The following is a 17,129-nucleotide window of genomic DNA, read 5'->3' on the forward strand; positions in this document are numbered from 1 at the left end:
AACTGTGCAGCGTGCAGCTCGCTTATAGTGCAGACGCGATTTGATTTGAAGCCATTTGCGCATTTTTAAAAGATGGAAAGAGAAAGAGCGCGCGGTTATTCACTCACGGTTATTTGTGATATTATGTCTTACAGAAAGTTTTCACATTACTTTATAAGTTATTTAATGAAGAAATATGAATTGTAGCTCACCTTCAGCATTATAATTATTTTACCTCACGCCGGACAGAGAGTGAGACAGTGCCACCACATGTTACGCCAAACCTCTGACGGCAGGCGCGTGGTCAGCTTGAGATCGGTTTATGAGATCGGCCTTTATACAGACTGCCGATTAAACATCCCAAAGCGATTATCGGCCGATAGTGATCGGTAGCTGATCAATTGGAGCACCCCTAGATGTACAGTAAATGCTGATGTGCTTTTGTTATCTGCATGAGACTGCAAATTATTTAGAACTTCGATGGACTGAGTTGTACATTTTTACCAAGGGGTTCCGTTTTTTTCCTTTTTAATGGTTAAATTAAATTTTATTAATCAAAAAGCATGTCTAATTAGTTAAAATCATGAAACTTAAACAATTTAACATCAATTTATTAAAAGTTTAACAAAATTAAATGTTTAGGGCCCAATTAAATATTTTTTTTCGCAACCTTATGTTTTATTGTTACCAAATTCTGTGTTTTAGCATGCCTAATTATTTGAAAGCATAAAAACAAGTTTCATTTATTCTTACAATAGCCAATTTTCCCTCAGAAATTCTGTGTTGTGTATTTAAAATTTTAAGACATAAAACATTCATTTAATTTATCTTTTAATTAATGAAAATTAAACAAATTAAATTTTTTAGAAAATAAAGGGGATTTAATATTACAATTAAAACATTGAAGAAATATTGTATGATTATTCCTTAAAAATAAGGTTTTAATAATTTTAGTAGTAGTAGTAGCAGTCTGTTACGTACATTCTACTCAACAATAGTAATATATTTCTGCCAATGCCTTCAAGTTAAAGAAAAAAACATGGTCTTATATTCGGGACAATACGGTATTACAATTAAAACATTGAAGAAATATTGTATGATTATTCCTTAAAAATAAGGTTTTAATTTTAGTAGTAGTAGCCTATAACGTACATTCTACTGAACAATAATAATATATTTCTGCCGCAATGTCTTCAAGTTAAACCGAACTTTTATTTTGATGGGTTGCCGTGAATACCTTTACATTTCTGTGTGTATGTGATATGAGGATAGTTTTACTCAAATGAAACAGTCAAATGCTCATGAAGTGACTCTCAGAGCAGTTCTGGAGATGTTGTTCATGTATTTATGTCCTCATTAGTGAGACGGCAGACGTTAATATCACCGGAAGCGTCACGCACGCTTCAGTACGAGTAGTAAACAAAACAGGCGTCTGTGCCATTCATTAACACAGAGACGCGCAGAATTCATATTTAAATAGTCGTTTTGCGGCCTAATATTTACAAATACTAGTGGGAGTGGGAGTGTGCTCACTTGTGTGTGCGCGCACGTTTGTGTGTGTGTGTGTGTGTGTGTGCATTGGGGCGGAACTCCGTTGTGCGCGATACAGAGAGCGCGACCATGTAACGTAGAGACAGAAATGACATGCCTTTAACACCCCTACTGGGCACTTTTGGCGCTTTTCCACTGCATGGTACAGTACCTGGTACCTGGTACTTTTTTTAGTACCACCTCGGTTGGGGTTCCAAGCGTACCGTACCGTTACCAAAACGTGACGTGTAAACTCTGCTGATCACGGATTGGCCGGAGAGAATCGTCACTACCTGTGTCTCTGAACTTGCGACACAAACACAAAAGAACTGCTAGATTTAAATCAGCACAGCCAGCGAAGGATCGAACGCAACTGTTTTGAACGAGCGCACCTTTTTTTAACAACTAAAAAGTGGCTGTTCCCCCTGTTGAGGTAGTACAAACGTTCCTCTCGTTGATAGCAGAGGAGCGGATCCAGCGAGAGCTTGATGGGGCGACGCGGAATGAAAAAGTTTTTTAGGAGTCGCGGCAGTAGAGGCGGCGCAACTATAACGACATGTGAATAATCCCGCCCACTCTAAAGCGGTACTGAACTGCAGTGGAAATGCAAACCGAGCCGTACCGAGCCGAGCCGAGTCGTACCACGCAGTGGAAAAGCGCCATAAGATAACATAAGGCCTCAGTCTGTGAGGACTTACAGTTGTGTTTATGTTAGCCTATTTTGTTCTGTTAAGATGTTGTTGAAATGCAAAATAAAATAAAAAAAACAAAAACATAAGGCTATTTAGTTTGTTTAATAAAACAACAAGGTAGACCTGTTCTATAGGAAAGGTAACTTTTTTTAATATTTCATTTCATTTTTCATTTTATTTCGAACAAAGCACAATATAAAACAAAATATATAAACACAACAAATATGTTGCAGCACCAAAGAAAAACCACGTCCCAAAGACGTTATACCAAATGTCCGAAAAGGAGCAGGATGAAGCAAAAGCTTACTATTTTTCCCACCCCGTATACAATTCCATATCGTTCCAGTATATCTTTTAATATATTACATCGGTATCTTTATATTTTTATATATTCCTTACAAAATAACAAGTCCACAATAACTTAAACACCAACCAAATGGTTTTTATCCAAAACAACCAGTCACCCCACAATCACCCATCCTAATACAATCAACATTATAACCCCCATAACCCTCACAATCACCTCTATACATCCACATATCCTTTTAAAGGGATAGTTCACCCAAAAATGAAAATTTTATGTTTATCTGCTTACCCCCAGGGCAGGGGTAGGCAAGTTCGGTCGGTGAGAGCCGCAGTCCTGCAGAGTTCAGTAAACATCAAATTTTCATTTTTGGGTGAACTATCCCTTTAATAAAGTGTTTTTATACAATGTTTTAAACTGTTTAATATTTATACAATGCTTTAACACCTGCTCCAAACCATTCCACAACCGCACCCCACAAACAGAGATACACATACTTTTTAAAGTTGTTCTTATATTAATCTTTTTAAAGTTTAACTCTTCCCTAAAGTTATAGCCACTCTGCCTTTCCAAAAACATTTTTTGTACTTTCCCGGAAATAACTTATTTCTTGTTTTAAACATAACTTTAAACATAACTTGCTTCTTTTAAATTTAACCAAATCAATTAACTTCAATATATTTGACTGTAAAAATAATAAATTTGTCTGTTCCAGATATCCTACATTATTAATAATTCTGATTGCTCTCTTTTGTAATATTCATATTGATTGTAAATTGGTTTTGTAGGTATTTCCCCAGATTTCCACACAATAACTCAAGTACGGTAATACAAATGTATTATACAGAATATGCATTTATTTATTGTCCAAAATATGTCTTCCTTTATTCAGAATTGCTGTAGTCTTTGCCACTTTAACATACTTTATTTGTGGTTTCCAGCATATCTTGTGATCTAAAATTACACCAAGAAACTTATTTTCATTTACTCTTTCTATATTTACATTGTCAATTTTCAATTCTACTTGAGGGTTCCAAATAACATAATCTTTTTTAATCATAAAGTTTTACTTATATTTAATGACAATTTATTTACATCAAACCATTGTTTTAGTTTATTAATTTAAATGGTTATCACCTCCAAAAGCTGCTGTAAATTATCCCCGGAACAGAAAATATTTGTGTCATCCGCAAATAAAATAAATGTTAGTATATCTGGTACTCTACACATATCATTGATATAAATTATAAACAGTTTTGGACCTAAAACGGATCCTTGTGGTACACCACAAGTTTCTGTTAACAGATTTCCACAAACTGTTGCCTGTTTCTTAGATAACTACTCACCCAGTCCAAACCAACCCCTCTAATACCATACCCCTCTAGTTGCTACTTTAAATGACTTATGTTGTGATCTGGCGCTATAGAGAAAATAAAATTAACTTGACCTGCGGGGCGCCCCCCTAATGTAATGGCAGGGGAAACACTGCACTAATCAACCTCACCAACCATTTAGTAGGCTGTTAAAAGACTAGTCGACCATCCTGCCCAGTCAAAAATCAATTAAAAAACAATTAGCAGTTATTGTCATGTGTTGCAATAAAAATTCACACACTAACAAACTGTTTGTTTCCTTGTTTTAACCAGGTACACACGTATCCTAATGAAGGATATTGACATCCTGAACTCTGCTGGTAAGATGGATAAGATGCGGCTTTTGAATATTCTGATGCAGCTGCGGAAATGCTGCAACCATCCGTACCTGTTTGACGGGGCGGAGCCTGGTCCCCCATACACCACGGACACACACTTAGCCACCAACAGCGGCAAGATGGTTGTGCTGGATAAACTTCTGCCTAAAGTGCAAGAGCAAGGTGAGCAGTGTGAGTGTGTGTGTGTTTATTAGCTTTTAATGGGCAGATATTTAGTCATGTTTTTAGTTAGAATGCAGATTAACTTTTTCATATTTTTGCATGCATTCCTGGATATATGTGTGTACAGGATCCAGAGTGTTAATATTCAGCCAGATGACACGGATGTTGGATATTCTGGAAGATTATTGCATGTGGAGAGGGTTCGAGTACTGCAGATTGGATGGGAATACACCTCACGAGGCCAGAGAGGTACACATACTGACACATGCATACATTAAATAGCATGGTTTCATACAGACACATGCATGTTATGCAACAAATGGCTCTTATGAGCCAATTCATTTTTTATTGAATCAAAATCATACAGCATAACTGGTGTAAGTTCAATCGATTCATGATGACAAATTACTCTTTTGAGTCAGTTATTAATAGTGAATCAGTAGTTAATTGACTGGTTCATTAGTCAAAAAATTTCACTTAAAGGGGTCATATGATGCTGCTAAAAAGAACATTATTTTGTGTATTTGGTGTAATGAAATGTGTTTATGCAGTTTAAAGTTAAAAAAACACATTATTTTCCACATACTGTACATTATTGTTTCTCCTCTCTGCCCCGCCTTTTTGAAACGCCTCGATTTTTACAAAGCTCATCGGTCTAAAAAAGCGAGGTGTGCTCTGATTGGCCAGCTATCCAATGCGTTAAAATTGAAATCGCATCATATGACCCCTTTAAAGACACACATTATAAGTTTTGTCAGTTGCAACAAAATTAAATGAATGAATAAGGCATGTTACAGGGAAACTTGTCACCTTTTTGCAAAAATAGCCATTTTGGATCCAGAATAGGTCTACGAAAAAAGTTGTAAGTCTTCCAGTGGTTTTCTTCCAAAAAACATTAATGCCTTGGTTTAACATGCAAAAGCTAAGAATTTAAGACAGAAAATAAAAATAAAGAAAATAAAAAATACAAATAATATTTTTTACTTTAGAGTTCAATAGTAATATTACTGTAATATGTTTATGTTTAACTTTTATAATTGAATTAAATAAAAAATTAAATAATTATTGATTTAATTAATATTATTATTGGATAGTCATATTAATTGGGTTCCATAAAAACAATATAGGTACCTGAAAAAACGATATACACTTGCTAAAATCAACTGTAAATACTCTTTTGTTTTAAAGCTGGGGCCATGCTGTTTGTAGTTTGTTTAGTATTATTATTTAATATATAGTTTTGCCTTTATGGTATGGTATTGTCTTTATTCCACCTGTGAATTTTTTTTATTTTTTATAAAAAAAATTTCAAGTTTTTTTAATATGAACTTGCAAAGGACTTGCATTTCATCTACTAAAATATTTCTTTCTCTGAAGAACTAAAGATATTGTTTATGGTCTGGTAAGAAAAAACAGAACTGCTCTCGTTAAATCACGATTCCCATCTCTAAATACCAAAAGGTATAAAGGAACGATTCACCAAGAGGAAGAAAGGAAATCAACAGGCTTTATAAAATTATGAGACACATACAGATACTTCACGTGGAATCTCAGCAGAGTTTATATAAAGACACTGATTAACCAACCTGGTAGTCATGGGAACCGCTGATCAGTTCTGGGGTGAATGTAAAGTCTGTGGTTACATGGGGATGTTAGACACATTCATAAGCTAAGAATATTCTTGCAAATACTAGACATTAAAAGTGTTAGTTTCTTCTTCTATCAATTTCAAATCTAACAACCAGTTTGCCTGTTTTGAATGTTTTTAGTGAAATTGTGTAGAATAAGAATCTGTTCGATTTTATTGTGTAAATTTGTTATACATGTAAAAATCAGTTGTATATGTAAATAGCTTTATGTATATCAGCCACTGACCACCCTAATAGACTACCAATGATAAGTAGACCATATGAATTATAATTATATAAGTCAAATAAATAATTTCTGTCTCTCTTAAATGCTGTCCTTCTATCTCTGTTGTTGTGCATTAGCAAGCCATAGATGCTTTTAATGCCCCGAACAGCAGTAAATTTATCTTCATGCTGAGCACACGAGCAGGTGGGCTGGGAATTAATTTGGCTACAGCTGATGTGGTGATTCTCTACGACTCAGACTGGAACCCACAGGTGGACCTGCAGGCCATGGTGAGAATCACAACACACACACACACACACACACAACTACAAAACCAAGCTCAGTAAACTTTATGATTGTGAGCCTCAGAGATGTGCCAGCGTTCTTTATGACTGGTGTTTTAAAGGGGTCATATGATGCTTTTTTAAAGATCATTATTTTGTGTATTTGGTGTAACAGAATATTGTTGTGCCGTGTACTGTATTTTAGGACCGTGCTCACCGTATCGGACAGAGGAAACCAGTAAAAGTGTTCAGGTTGATCACAGACAACACAGTGGAGGAGAGGATTGTGGAGAGAGCGGAGATGAAGCTACGCCTGGACTCTATAGTGATTCAGCAGGGTATGTACACACTAGGAGTAAAACAGTTGCTGCAGAGAAAAAAATTATTCCTTACGGTTCAGTCTCTCTACGGTTCTCATGTCTAATGACACCTTTAAAAATATAAATATGAAACTATGAATTTTAAGGTGTCCATGTTTTAAAAGTAATTACAGTAATTCTCTCTCTCTGAATGGCTGTAATGGCAGAGGGGAAATGGATTTAACAGTCAATTAAACAAAAAAACTCAAACTTCGTATTGCAAATGTGTAATTATAAGTAATTTGCATTACTTAAAGTAAACAAAACTCTACAGATGGTTTGCAAATTGTAGATGCTAATAGATTTCTCACTGGAGCAGACTTTGAACTAGTATTGGATGCATGAGTTTGGTGTGTGATGTTGAAACCTAGTGGTATTTACTAGTGGCCAGTGTGTCTGCACTACTGTTCAAAAGTTTGGGGTCAGTATTTTTTTTTTTTAATGAAATAATTTTATTCAGCAAGGGTGCATTAAATTGATCAGAAGTGACAGTAAAGATTGATAATAATAAGAAATGTTTCTTGAGCACCAAATCAGCATAGAATGAGTTCTGAAGGGTCACTGATAACTTCAGTAATGTCTTTGCAGTAAAAAGCTTTGCCATCACATTAATAAATTACATAAAAAAATATATTAAAGTAGAAAACACATTTCAAATTTTAATAATATTTCACAATATTACGGTCTTTTAAAAAAAGACTTAATAAGACTTAAAAAAAAAACATTAAATAAGACTTAAAAACATTTTTAAAAAAATCAGACTTTTGAATTGTAGTGCATGTTTTCTATACACCACATACCATGAATAAATGTTGATGTCTCACAAGAAGTATTTAATTTTTTATTTGGAATTTAACAGTTTGGTGCATTAACAACCAATTGCAGTTTTAAAAATTGGTCATTAGTGTTTATATTTAGTGTTTAAAACTGAAATTTGAACAATTAAAAAAAGGTCAAGTAGTCTTTGCGCCTGTCTTATGATGTGTTAAACAACAGTGATGTGCTGTTATTTGTGCTCTTACAGGACGGCTGATTGATCAGCAGAGTAAACTGGGGAAGGATGAAATGCTACAAATGATTCGACATGGAGCAACACGCGTGTTTGCCTCTAAAGACAGCGAACTAACAGATGAAGACATCGACACCATTCTGGAAAGATGCGCCAAGAAGGTGAGTGGACACAAACAAATTAAGACTAGACTGAAAACTATATAGTTGGTTAAATTAACTGGTAAACTCCATAATAGCTTCAGATTCAAATTCCAAAGGCATTCATATTCAAACTGATGAATATAAATAAAACCCATCAGATTTTCTTCACATCATGAGAATTTTCCACTCTGACACTCTGGTTGATTCTATATGACCCTGTTGAACTCTCTTTGATGGCTGTTCTTCCTCTCAGACGGCAGAGATGAACGAACGCTTGAAGAAACTCGGCGAGAGCTCGCTGAGGAACTTCACCATGGACACGGGCGGCACCGAGACCAGCCTTTACAACTTTGAGGGAGAGGATTACAGAGAGAAACAAAAAGTTAGTGTCTGTGTTACTGGCTGGGAATCGATTCATACTTGCGTATAATGCAGCTCTGAGGTGTATCGGAGTCTATCAGCATGCATTTGGCAGCTTTTTAAGCTTTGCACTTTCATGTCACAGACTGAAAGCATAGTGTATGTGTGTGTTTAAGTGGTTTAAAGAATTCTGTGTTGTGCAGCTAAGTTTGATCGAATGGATCGAGCCTCCTAAGAGAGAAAGGAAGGCCAATTACGCTGTAGATGCTTACTTCAGAGATGCTCTGCGAGTCAGCGAACCAAGAGCCCCGAAGGTAACACACGTGCACAGTTTAGACACTGAACTGATTTTTTTGTCAGTGCTACTCATGACTGCATACTCTAATGCAATTACAGTGTACACAAGCCTACTACACAATAAATAATGCACTGTTTTCAGTGCGTAAAGTAAACAGTAGTAGTAACTCAGCTGAAGGGTGCTGTATCATCATGTATTAGAGGGACGTAATGGATAAAGGATTGAAACACAAAGGTTGCAGGTTCAAACGCTGACTCAGAAAATGACCTCATGAACTGGACGTTCTTCTTCTGTCTGTCCTGTCACTGCTGTGCCCTTGAGAGAGACACTTAACTCTAGATTGCTCCTGAGGGACGGTTTGTTCGAATAGTGCACTGTAAGTCATAAAAAACATCAATAAGGATAAAAGTGGCTACTAAAGAAGAAGTAAATGCAGTGTTCTACTTCCTGTTGTAGGGGAACATTGCACCTTTGATGCAGCTTCTTAATATCTATAGTTGTTTTAATCCAATTTGTAAATTTATAGTGTCAGTTTTATAAGTTACTAGTGTTTTTGATAAAATTATATTCATAAAACTACCATCTTTTTTATTATAAAATATATAAATATGATGTGTACGATACATTTTGTGAATGTAGTTTACAATTATTTTATGTTGTACTAGTCAGTGCTGTTATTGTTAACTAAAACTAAAACTATTAAAAATCATCTTTGTTCATTGAAATAAACCTGAATATTATATGAAAAGCTTAAAAAAGTAGAAATGTGTCCTTGGCAACTAGCTGAAATAAAGTAAATTTCAGTTGTAGTACTAAAATTACTATAGCTAAATATAAAAATAAAAAAGCTAATAAAAAGGCAAATGCACAACAAAATTACTCTTACACTAAAATAATTAGAGGCAAATTTAGATATTAATTACTGTAATAGTATATAAATAATACTAAAATTGCATCAGACTGTCCCACCAATCATCAATATTACTGGATCTAGATTTTATGTTGAGAAAAATAACTGTCAAAAACCAACAACCATTGGGAAATTGTATTCTGTTGCTATTTGCAAGGGCAGAGTAAACTAGCTTTAATATTGCCTGGTCCTTAAAAAAAACAGATATCTAGTAAATGTGATGGAAGTTGATAGTTTATAAAGTTATAAACCTGTCAGCAAAATACTTACAGCAGGGAGCCAGTAAACCTCAATTTTAATGAATATCATTAAATTAAATTGAAAACCAAATGAGTGTTTTGATTAAAGTGAAGTGTCCGCTAGATAAAGATGCATCTGCCAGGAGCATAACAATGTTTTGTCATTATACAGTACACATCAAGCATCACACAGATGGTTGCATGAAAATATCTGCACAACAAGTGTATGTGGAGAGATCATAAAAAGTGTGTGTCTGTGTGAATGTGATCCAGGCTCCTCGGCCTCCAAAGCAGCCCAACATCCAGGACTTTCAGTTCTTTCCACCACGTCTCTTTGAGCTGCTGGAGATGGAGATTCTTTACTACAGGAAAACCATCGGATACATGGTGAGCACATTGTACGTCATGATTGTATTGAATATTCCTGTGCAGTCTGATCAAGTTTTTGCTGATGAAGCATCTGATCTAAAGCGGTGTGTGACTGTGTACGTGTGTTTATTGTAGGTTCCACGTAATCCAGATATCCCGAATTCAGCACAGGCCCAAAAAGAGGAACAAGCAAAGATAGACGAGGCTGAACCCCTCACACCTGAAGAGACAGAGGAAAAAGAGAAACTACTCACACGAGTAACACATAATCATCCTCTCTGCCACTCACTTACACATAGGGATGTAACGATTCACTCAACTCACGATTCGATTCGATTCACGGTTTTTTAACAAATTTTTTACAAAATGAGATTTAAGACAAATTATAAATTAAATGTGTCCTTTTATTATTGCTTGGACAAAATGCTGCACATTTCTTTGTGAAATTGAAATATAACACTATAATAATATACTAATATAGCACTTGCATATTATTGCTCTTTTGTTGGTTTTGATTGCTTCTATTGTCCTAATTTGTAAGTCGCTTTGGATAAAAGCATCTGCTAAATGACTAAATTTAAATATAATGTAAATGTAAATAACAAAACTAAATTGAAATTTTAAAACAAGCCCCAAATAAAATAAATAACACAAATAAAATAAATCTCTTCATATAAACAAAATAAGGCTTTGTCTGTGCTCTTTCCTTTTAAAATTAGAGGCAACCACTGCATTTTAATCACGATCCAAACAAAGATGCTGCATACATGCAACATGAGCAGTTTTTAATCTAAATTAGATTGTATAATTTCAAAATTTGAAGCAAAAACAGAATGGTTTGACTTCAGTTTTGTGAAACTATACATAAAAAATATCTGCATGAAACAGAAACAGCAGACGAGCTGAATGAGACGCAGATTCACTCTCTGCCAGCAGGTGGCGCTTAAAGCGTTTCCTTGGTTTCCGCTGTAAACAAAGCAGCGCTGCACTTATGAACTTTAATATGCATTATACAGAGGCAAGAGGAAAAGAAAAAATACCATCTAAACTTTTCTAAAGACAGTAAGTTCCCCTCAGACATACATTCATATAAACTCCTACCCCTAAATGAATCGCGATTTGTTTAGCATCTCAACCGATTTAAATCGTCACATATTTGAATCGATTTTTAACCGGCTCGCGGTTAATCGTTACATCCCTACTTACACATTCATACACACTTGTAAATGTGCAAAGTACAGAGCAGAGCTACAGCAGAAGGTTTTTTTCCCCAGGGTTTCACAAACTGGAACAAGCGTGATTTCAATCAGTTTATTAAAGCTAATGAGAAGTATGGTCGTGATGACATTGACAACATTGCCAGAGAGGTGGAGGGCAAGACGCCTGAGGAAGTCATGGAATACTCCGGTACAGTACACACCAGTGCAACTAAACACAAGCCTAACATCTATAGAAATAACACAATAGGAATGTCCACTAGTTGGTGAGTTGCTTGAACTAAATGGTCATATGGAACCCTGTATAATTTGGCTCGTTTTGGGTTCTTGTGACCAGATCAAAAAAAAAAGTTAAAACAAGAATATATTAAAATATTAAACATGGTAAGATGAGACATGATGAGAGCAATAATTAACAATACATTTAAAGGGGTCATATGATGCGATTTCAATTTTTCCTTTCTCTTTGGAGTGTTACAAGCTCTTAGTTTAAAGACTAAAGTCTCAAATCCAAAGAGATATTCTTTATAAAAGTTAAGAGTCAGCCACGCCTTCAGTACTTGAATTTTAATACTTGAAAAGTTGATTTTAGTGCAAACTGCTAATTAAAGCATTTCAGAAAAAAAATAACAAAATAATAAAAAAATATTTAAGGAAAAATCATGGACAAAATGAAGCAACTTTGCTAATCGACTAGTCTGTTTTTGGGAACGTAGTAGACCATCGTGACTCATCCCTATTGTACTCTTTACAGCTGTATTGACTACACACATATATAAACATGCATAAAATACTCAAGTAACTACCTCACACCACGCAAAAAAAAAAATTTCACTGCTGTAATAACTACACACGCCTTACACATTGTTTGTCATTATAATAGTGGTGTTTTGGGAACGCTGTAATGAGCTGCAGGATATTGAGAAGATCATGGCTCAGATAGAGCGAGGAGAAGCTCGCATCCAGAGACGCATCAGCATCAAAAAAGCCCTGGATGCCAAGGTCAACCTTTCAAAAACTTGCCATGGAATTCAGTTATGTTGTTGACAGGCCAGTTTTTTTTTTAATGGCTGCTGAATTATGATTGTGTGGTGGCTTTATTATTCCTTGCTTTCGATAATGAGCAGCCTCAATATTAGGCAATGAAGTCACAGCCTTATCACATGAAGCAAGAAACTTTAAGAGAAATTTTCATTTTTGATGCAGTAGTAATTAGTAAATATTACTTGTTTGATGATGTTCAGACTGATGAGCTTTGTAAAAATCGACGCGTTTCAGAAAGGCGGGGCATAGAGGAGAAACAATAATGTACAGTATGTGGAAAATAATGTGTTTTTTGAACCTTAAACTGCATAAACACATTTCATTACACCAAATACACAAAATAATGTTCTTTTTAGCAGCATCATATGACCCCTTTAATATTATTAGAAAAATCTTATCTTATTAATTTCAGTACTTGAATTTTAATACTTGAAAAGTTGATTTTAGTGCAAACTGCTAATTAAAGCATTTCAGAAAAAAAATAACAAAATAATAAAAAAATATTTAAGGAAAAATCATGGACAAAATGAAGCAACTTTGCTAATCGACTAGTCTGTTTTTGGGCACGTAGTAGACCATCGTGACTCATCCCTATTGTACTCTTTACAGCTGTATTGACTACACACATATATAAACATGCATAAAATACTCAAGTAACTACCTCACACCACGCAAAAAAAAAATTTCACTGCTGTAATAACTACACACGCCTTACACATTGTTTGTCGTTATAATAGTGGTGTTTTGGGAACGCTGTAATGAGCTGCAGGATATTGAGAAGATCATGGCTCAGATAGAGCGAGGAGAAGCTCGCATCCAGAGACGCATCAGCATCAAAAAAGCCTTGGACACCAAGGTCAACCTTTCAAAAATTTGACAAGCCAGTTTTTCTTTAATGGCTGCTGAATTACGATTGTGTGGTAGCTTTAGTATTCCTTGCTTTTGATGATTTGCAACCTCAGTATTAGGCAATAAAGTCATAGCCTTATCACACGAAGCAAGAAACTTTCAGAGAAAATAAAATTTTTGATGCAATAATAATTAGTAAATATTACTTGTTTGATGACGTGTGTTTGGTGTACTTGTAGATAGCGAGGTACAAGGCTCCGTTCCACCAGCTCCGCATACAGTACGGCACAAACAAAGGAAAGAACTACACAGAGGTGGGTGCATATGAGAGAGTTCGTTTGTGTATAGTGTGTTTACGAAGAACCTAAAATATGGAAACTTTTATTTTTTGTGTGTGTGTGTGCCTGCAGGAGGAAGACAGGTTTCTGATTTGCATGTTGCATAAGATGGGCTTTGATAAAGAATATATCTATGAAGAACTTCGACAGTGTGTACGGAACGCTCCACAATTCAGATTTGATTGGTTCATCAAATCCAGGACTGCCATGGTGAGAACTCTTTAGAGCCAGGACTCCCACACTCTCAGAAAGAAAGGTACCAAACTGTCACTGGGCGGTACCTTTTCAAAAGGTACTAATATGTACACTTTAGGAAAAGCTAATATGTATCTTTAAGGTGCTTATATGTAACATTTAAGGGTAAACATGGTGCAAAGATGTACCTTTAAGCTTTTGTATCTTAGGGTACTGTCCCAGTGACACTTTTTTTTTTCTTTTTTCTGAGAGTGCCCAGTCATAGGCAACTTGGAAATATCAGGGAATATTTTTGTTTAAAATTCTTGACAAGAAACTGTTCTCTGCGAGTATATTTGCTGTCATAAAAAAGTAAAAAAATACAAATAAAATCCTCATCCAACAATCATGAATGACTGGAAAATAAATGATAAAAATAATTACACTTATTACCTGGAAATTTATTCAAAAGGTGTGGAAATTAAATGAATTACAGTTTATATATGTAATTTATTCAGACACCTTCAACATTTCTCACATTATCACAGTTTATTCGCTATAGTTTAGAAAATGGTAATAAAATATGACAAGAACTCAGAGTTAAACTGTGTCAGAACAAATTCATCTTGATAATGTCTCTTTTGTTCAGTTTGTGGTGTAAAAAGGTCAGATTAGCAATTAAAGAAAAAAACACCCAAATTTTGATCAGTTTTACTGGTAGTCCACTGTATGAAGAATTTTTGGGTATAATATGTCATGGTATACTTTATTTTACTATACTCACTTACATAAATGAACTATAGTGTCCTGCACCCACAAGTAAAAAAAATATAAAAAATTATATCTGATGTCTGAATAATTTTTGGTTTGACTGTATATATGGGAGACTTTTAAAAAAGGGACATTAAATGTCAGTTGCAAAGCCTTCTTTAAGAGGCATAACCACATGAAAAAGATTAATAAAGAGTCTAAAAGGCACCTTAATTTATTATTAATATTAGGGTTATGTAACAGTTACCGTCAGCTCACATTAGATGTGAATGGGAAGTCTAATATAGATATAATTCCGTGGTTGTGCATGTGTGTAGGTTTACTTAGCTGTACTTTGGGGACAGCATTGTCCCCAGAAGTGAACTGAATGTGACAAAGCTTCAAAAAGTGAAAAAAAAAAGTTAATAAATTCTTTAAAATGCAAAAAAAAAAAAAATTATAATACTTTTATGGTTTGGGTTAAGATTAGTCTGTAGTATTTATGTAAAAACAATAAAATAAGGGATAAAAGCCAGTGGAATGTTCTCATTTAGACAGCCGAGTGTCTCACACACAAATGCAAAACTCAGTTTTTTAATCACAGTAGATCCAGGGATGTTTTTCAGGTCATATTGGCGTGCGTGTTTGTGAAAGCGTGTGGGTGCAGATGCTAGTGTGATGCCTGAAAGGAATTGTAAAAGTCGATGAGATGTGATGTATAACTCTTGTGCTGAGATGATGAAAGAGTTTCCTTGCGTGTGTTTTGTCTGGTTTGCTAGGAGCTGCAGCGCCGCTGTAACACGCTCATTTCTCTCATTGAGAAAGAGAACATGGAGATAGAGGAGAAAGAGCGCGCTGAGAAAAAGAGAAGAACACCCAAAGGACAATCAGTAATACGTCCTGTCTTCTTTCTTTTCGCTCCATCTGTTGTTGTGCTCCGTGCTTCACGTCCCCAGAGACTTTCTTTCTAGTACGGAATCACGCTTGAACAACTGAACAAGAACAACATGCAAATGATCAAAATTCCCCTCAGATTTACTGTCCGCAGTATAGTATAGTATATCCCACTGACGATTTCAAACCTGTCTGTCTGTCTATGTATCTTGTCTAGCTATTAGAGCATGTGCATTGTGAGTTGTAAGATTTTGCCTGGAGCAAGGAGCATTTTTTTCCTTTTTTCTGCCTCTTCTCTCTTGCTTCAATACCGTTCCATCACATTCTAACTTCCTATAATGTCAGCAAGATCTATCTATCTATCTATCTATCTATCTATCTATCTGTCTGTCTGTCTGTCTCTCTCTGTCTAACTGTCCTAAAAACATGCTTTGTTTCATCTTGTCACAGGCTCACAAGCGTAAAGCCGAAGTGTCGTCTGACAGGAAAGAGAAGAAATCTCGTACCTGACTCCTGTGCCCGCAGCTCTTTGCTCCCTGCTCCTCATTACGAAGCACTACAATAAATCAGACGTCTCTCTATAGCATTTTGACGTTCTGTTTTTATTTGTTATATCTGTGACTCAACACCAGTTTCTTAAAATAAACATGTCAATTTTTAGCAAAACAAAAGCTTTTTCGGGACATCCAAAATACTTCCATATCATATTGAATTTTGTCCCAAGGGCTGCATAAATGTTGGCAGCTACACAACGTTTTGCTAAAGCTTGTTTTTATTAAGCATTTTTTCAAAATGTTCCTTGTTCATATCATTTATTTATGCATGCTAAATAGGGGCTCTAAAGCCTGTTCTGATCTTGTTTGTGTGTTTTATAAATGAAAATCTTTTTGCCTGAGACTCTGTTATTGTATGTTTAAGGTCTCTGATCTGCACCTTAATCCATGTGATCAGTAGCTTTGCACATCCAGTCTTCTTAAGCTCTTTTATACATTCATGTGCCGTTTTAATGTTGCAGTGAAGCTATTTTACACATTCTTGTCTGCACTCTTGTTTGAACCTTTCCTGATCTTTATATGTACAAGTCCAGTATTATTAAAAAACTAAATCGGTTGGTTTTGCTTACATATTATTTATGTTTATATCTTATATGCTTATAGTGTGGACGAGAAACTGTGTCACTTTGACTTTACAAACTTTGCGTAATGGAGATTAAAAAAATCTTGTGTCCTAACTAGGCATGAAATGACAGAACAAGCAGTAAAAGCTTTCTGTTTTACACTGATTTAGAGTGAACTAAGTAGCCAAAACCAGACTCAGTGACCTGCAAACCACAAGGATATTTTAAGTGTTTTTAAAAAAACTAGTATATAATGAAAAAGAAGAAAGATTAATCAAAAATTGGCCAAAATTCTGACCTTTGACAAGCAAAAGTCAGAAAAGACCTGTCAGTGTCAGTACTGATTTCATAAAATAATAATAATAATAATAATAATGACTCCAAAACTAAAAAAAGACAAATTTAGCTAATAAATCTAACTTGATTTACTTGTAAATATTCTGCACTCGAGGACCTTTCCCGATCCCGCCCCTATCTGTCCTAAACTGTCCTGTCATAAATATTAATAATTAAATAAATATTATATATATATATATATATATA

General features: G+C 35.0%; 1 protein-coding gene across 1 annotated transcript in view; it reads left to right on the forward strand.

Annotated features, from left to right (window-relative positions):
- LOC107746246 (SWI/SNF-related matrix-associated actin-dependent regulator of chromatin subfamily A member 5-like) overlaps positions 1 to 16,573 on the forward strand; it is a 26,833-nt gene extending 10,260 nt beyond the window's left edge. The window contains exons 9-23 of the mRNA XM_016560378.1: positions 4,152 to 4,378; positions 4,506 to 4,627; positions 6,370 to 6,522; positions 6,722 to 6,854; positions 7,900 to 8,045; positions 8,281 to 8,409; positions 8,591 to 8,701; positions 10,108 to 10,221; positions 10,339 to 10,461; positions 11,478 to 11,610; positions 12,304 to 12,422; positions 13,553 to 13,627; positions 13,724 to 13,861; positions 15,355 to 15,465; positions 15,920 to 16,573. Of these exons, the coding sequence (XP_016415864.1) occupies positions 4,152 to 4,378; positions 4,506 to 4,627; positions 6,370 to 6,522; positions 6,722 to 6,854; positions 7,900 to 8,045; positions 8,281 to 8,409; positions 8,591 to 8,701; positions 10,108 to 10,221; positions 10,339 to 10,461; positions 11,478 to 11,610; positions 12,304 to 12,422; positions 13,553 to 13,627; positions 13,724 to 13,861; positions 15,355 to 15,465; positions 15,920 to 15,979 (1,894 nt within the window). The 3' untranslated portion in view covers positions 15,980 to 16,573. The remainder of the gene's footprint in view (positions 1 to 4,151; positions 4,379 to 4,505; positions 4,628 to 6,369; positions 6,523 to 6,721; positions 6,855 to 7,899; positions 8,046 to 8,280; positions 8,410 to 8,590; positions 8,702 to 10,107; positions 10,222 to 10,338; positions 10,462 to 11,477; positions 11,611 to 12,303; positions 12,423 to 13,552; positions 13,628 to 13,723; positions 13,862 to 15,354; positions 15,466 to 15,919) is intronic.
- The last annotated feature ends 556 nt before the right edge of the window (positions 16,574 to 17,129 follow it).

Source organism: Sinocyclocheilus rhinocerous, unplaced genomic scaffold (genome assembly GCF_001515625.1).
Source record: "Sinocyclocheilus rhinocerous isolate Xijiao unplaced genomic scaffold, SAMN03320098_v1.1 scaffold3060, whole genome shotgun sequence".
NCBI classification, from domain to species: Eukaryota; Metazoa; Chordata; class Actinopteri; order Cypriniformes; family Cyprinidae; genus Sinocyclocheilus; species Sinocyclocheilus rhinocerous.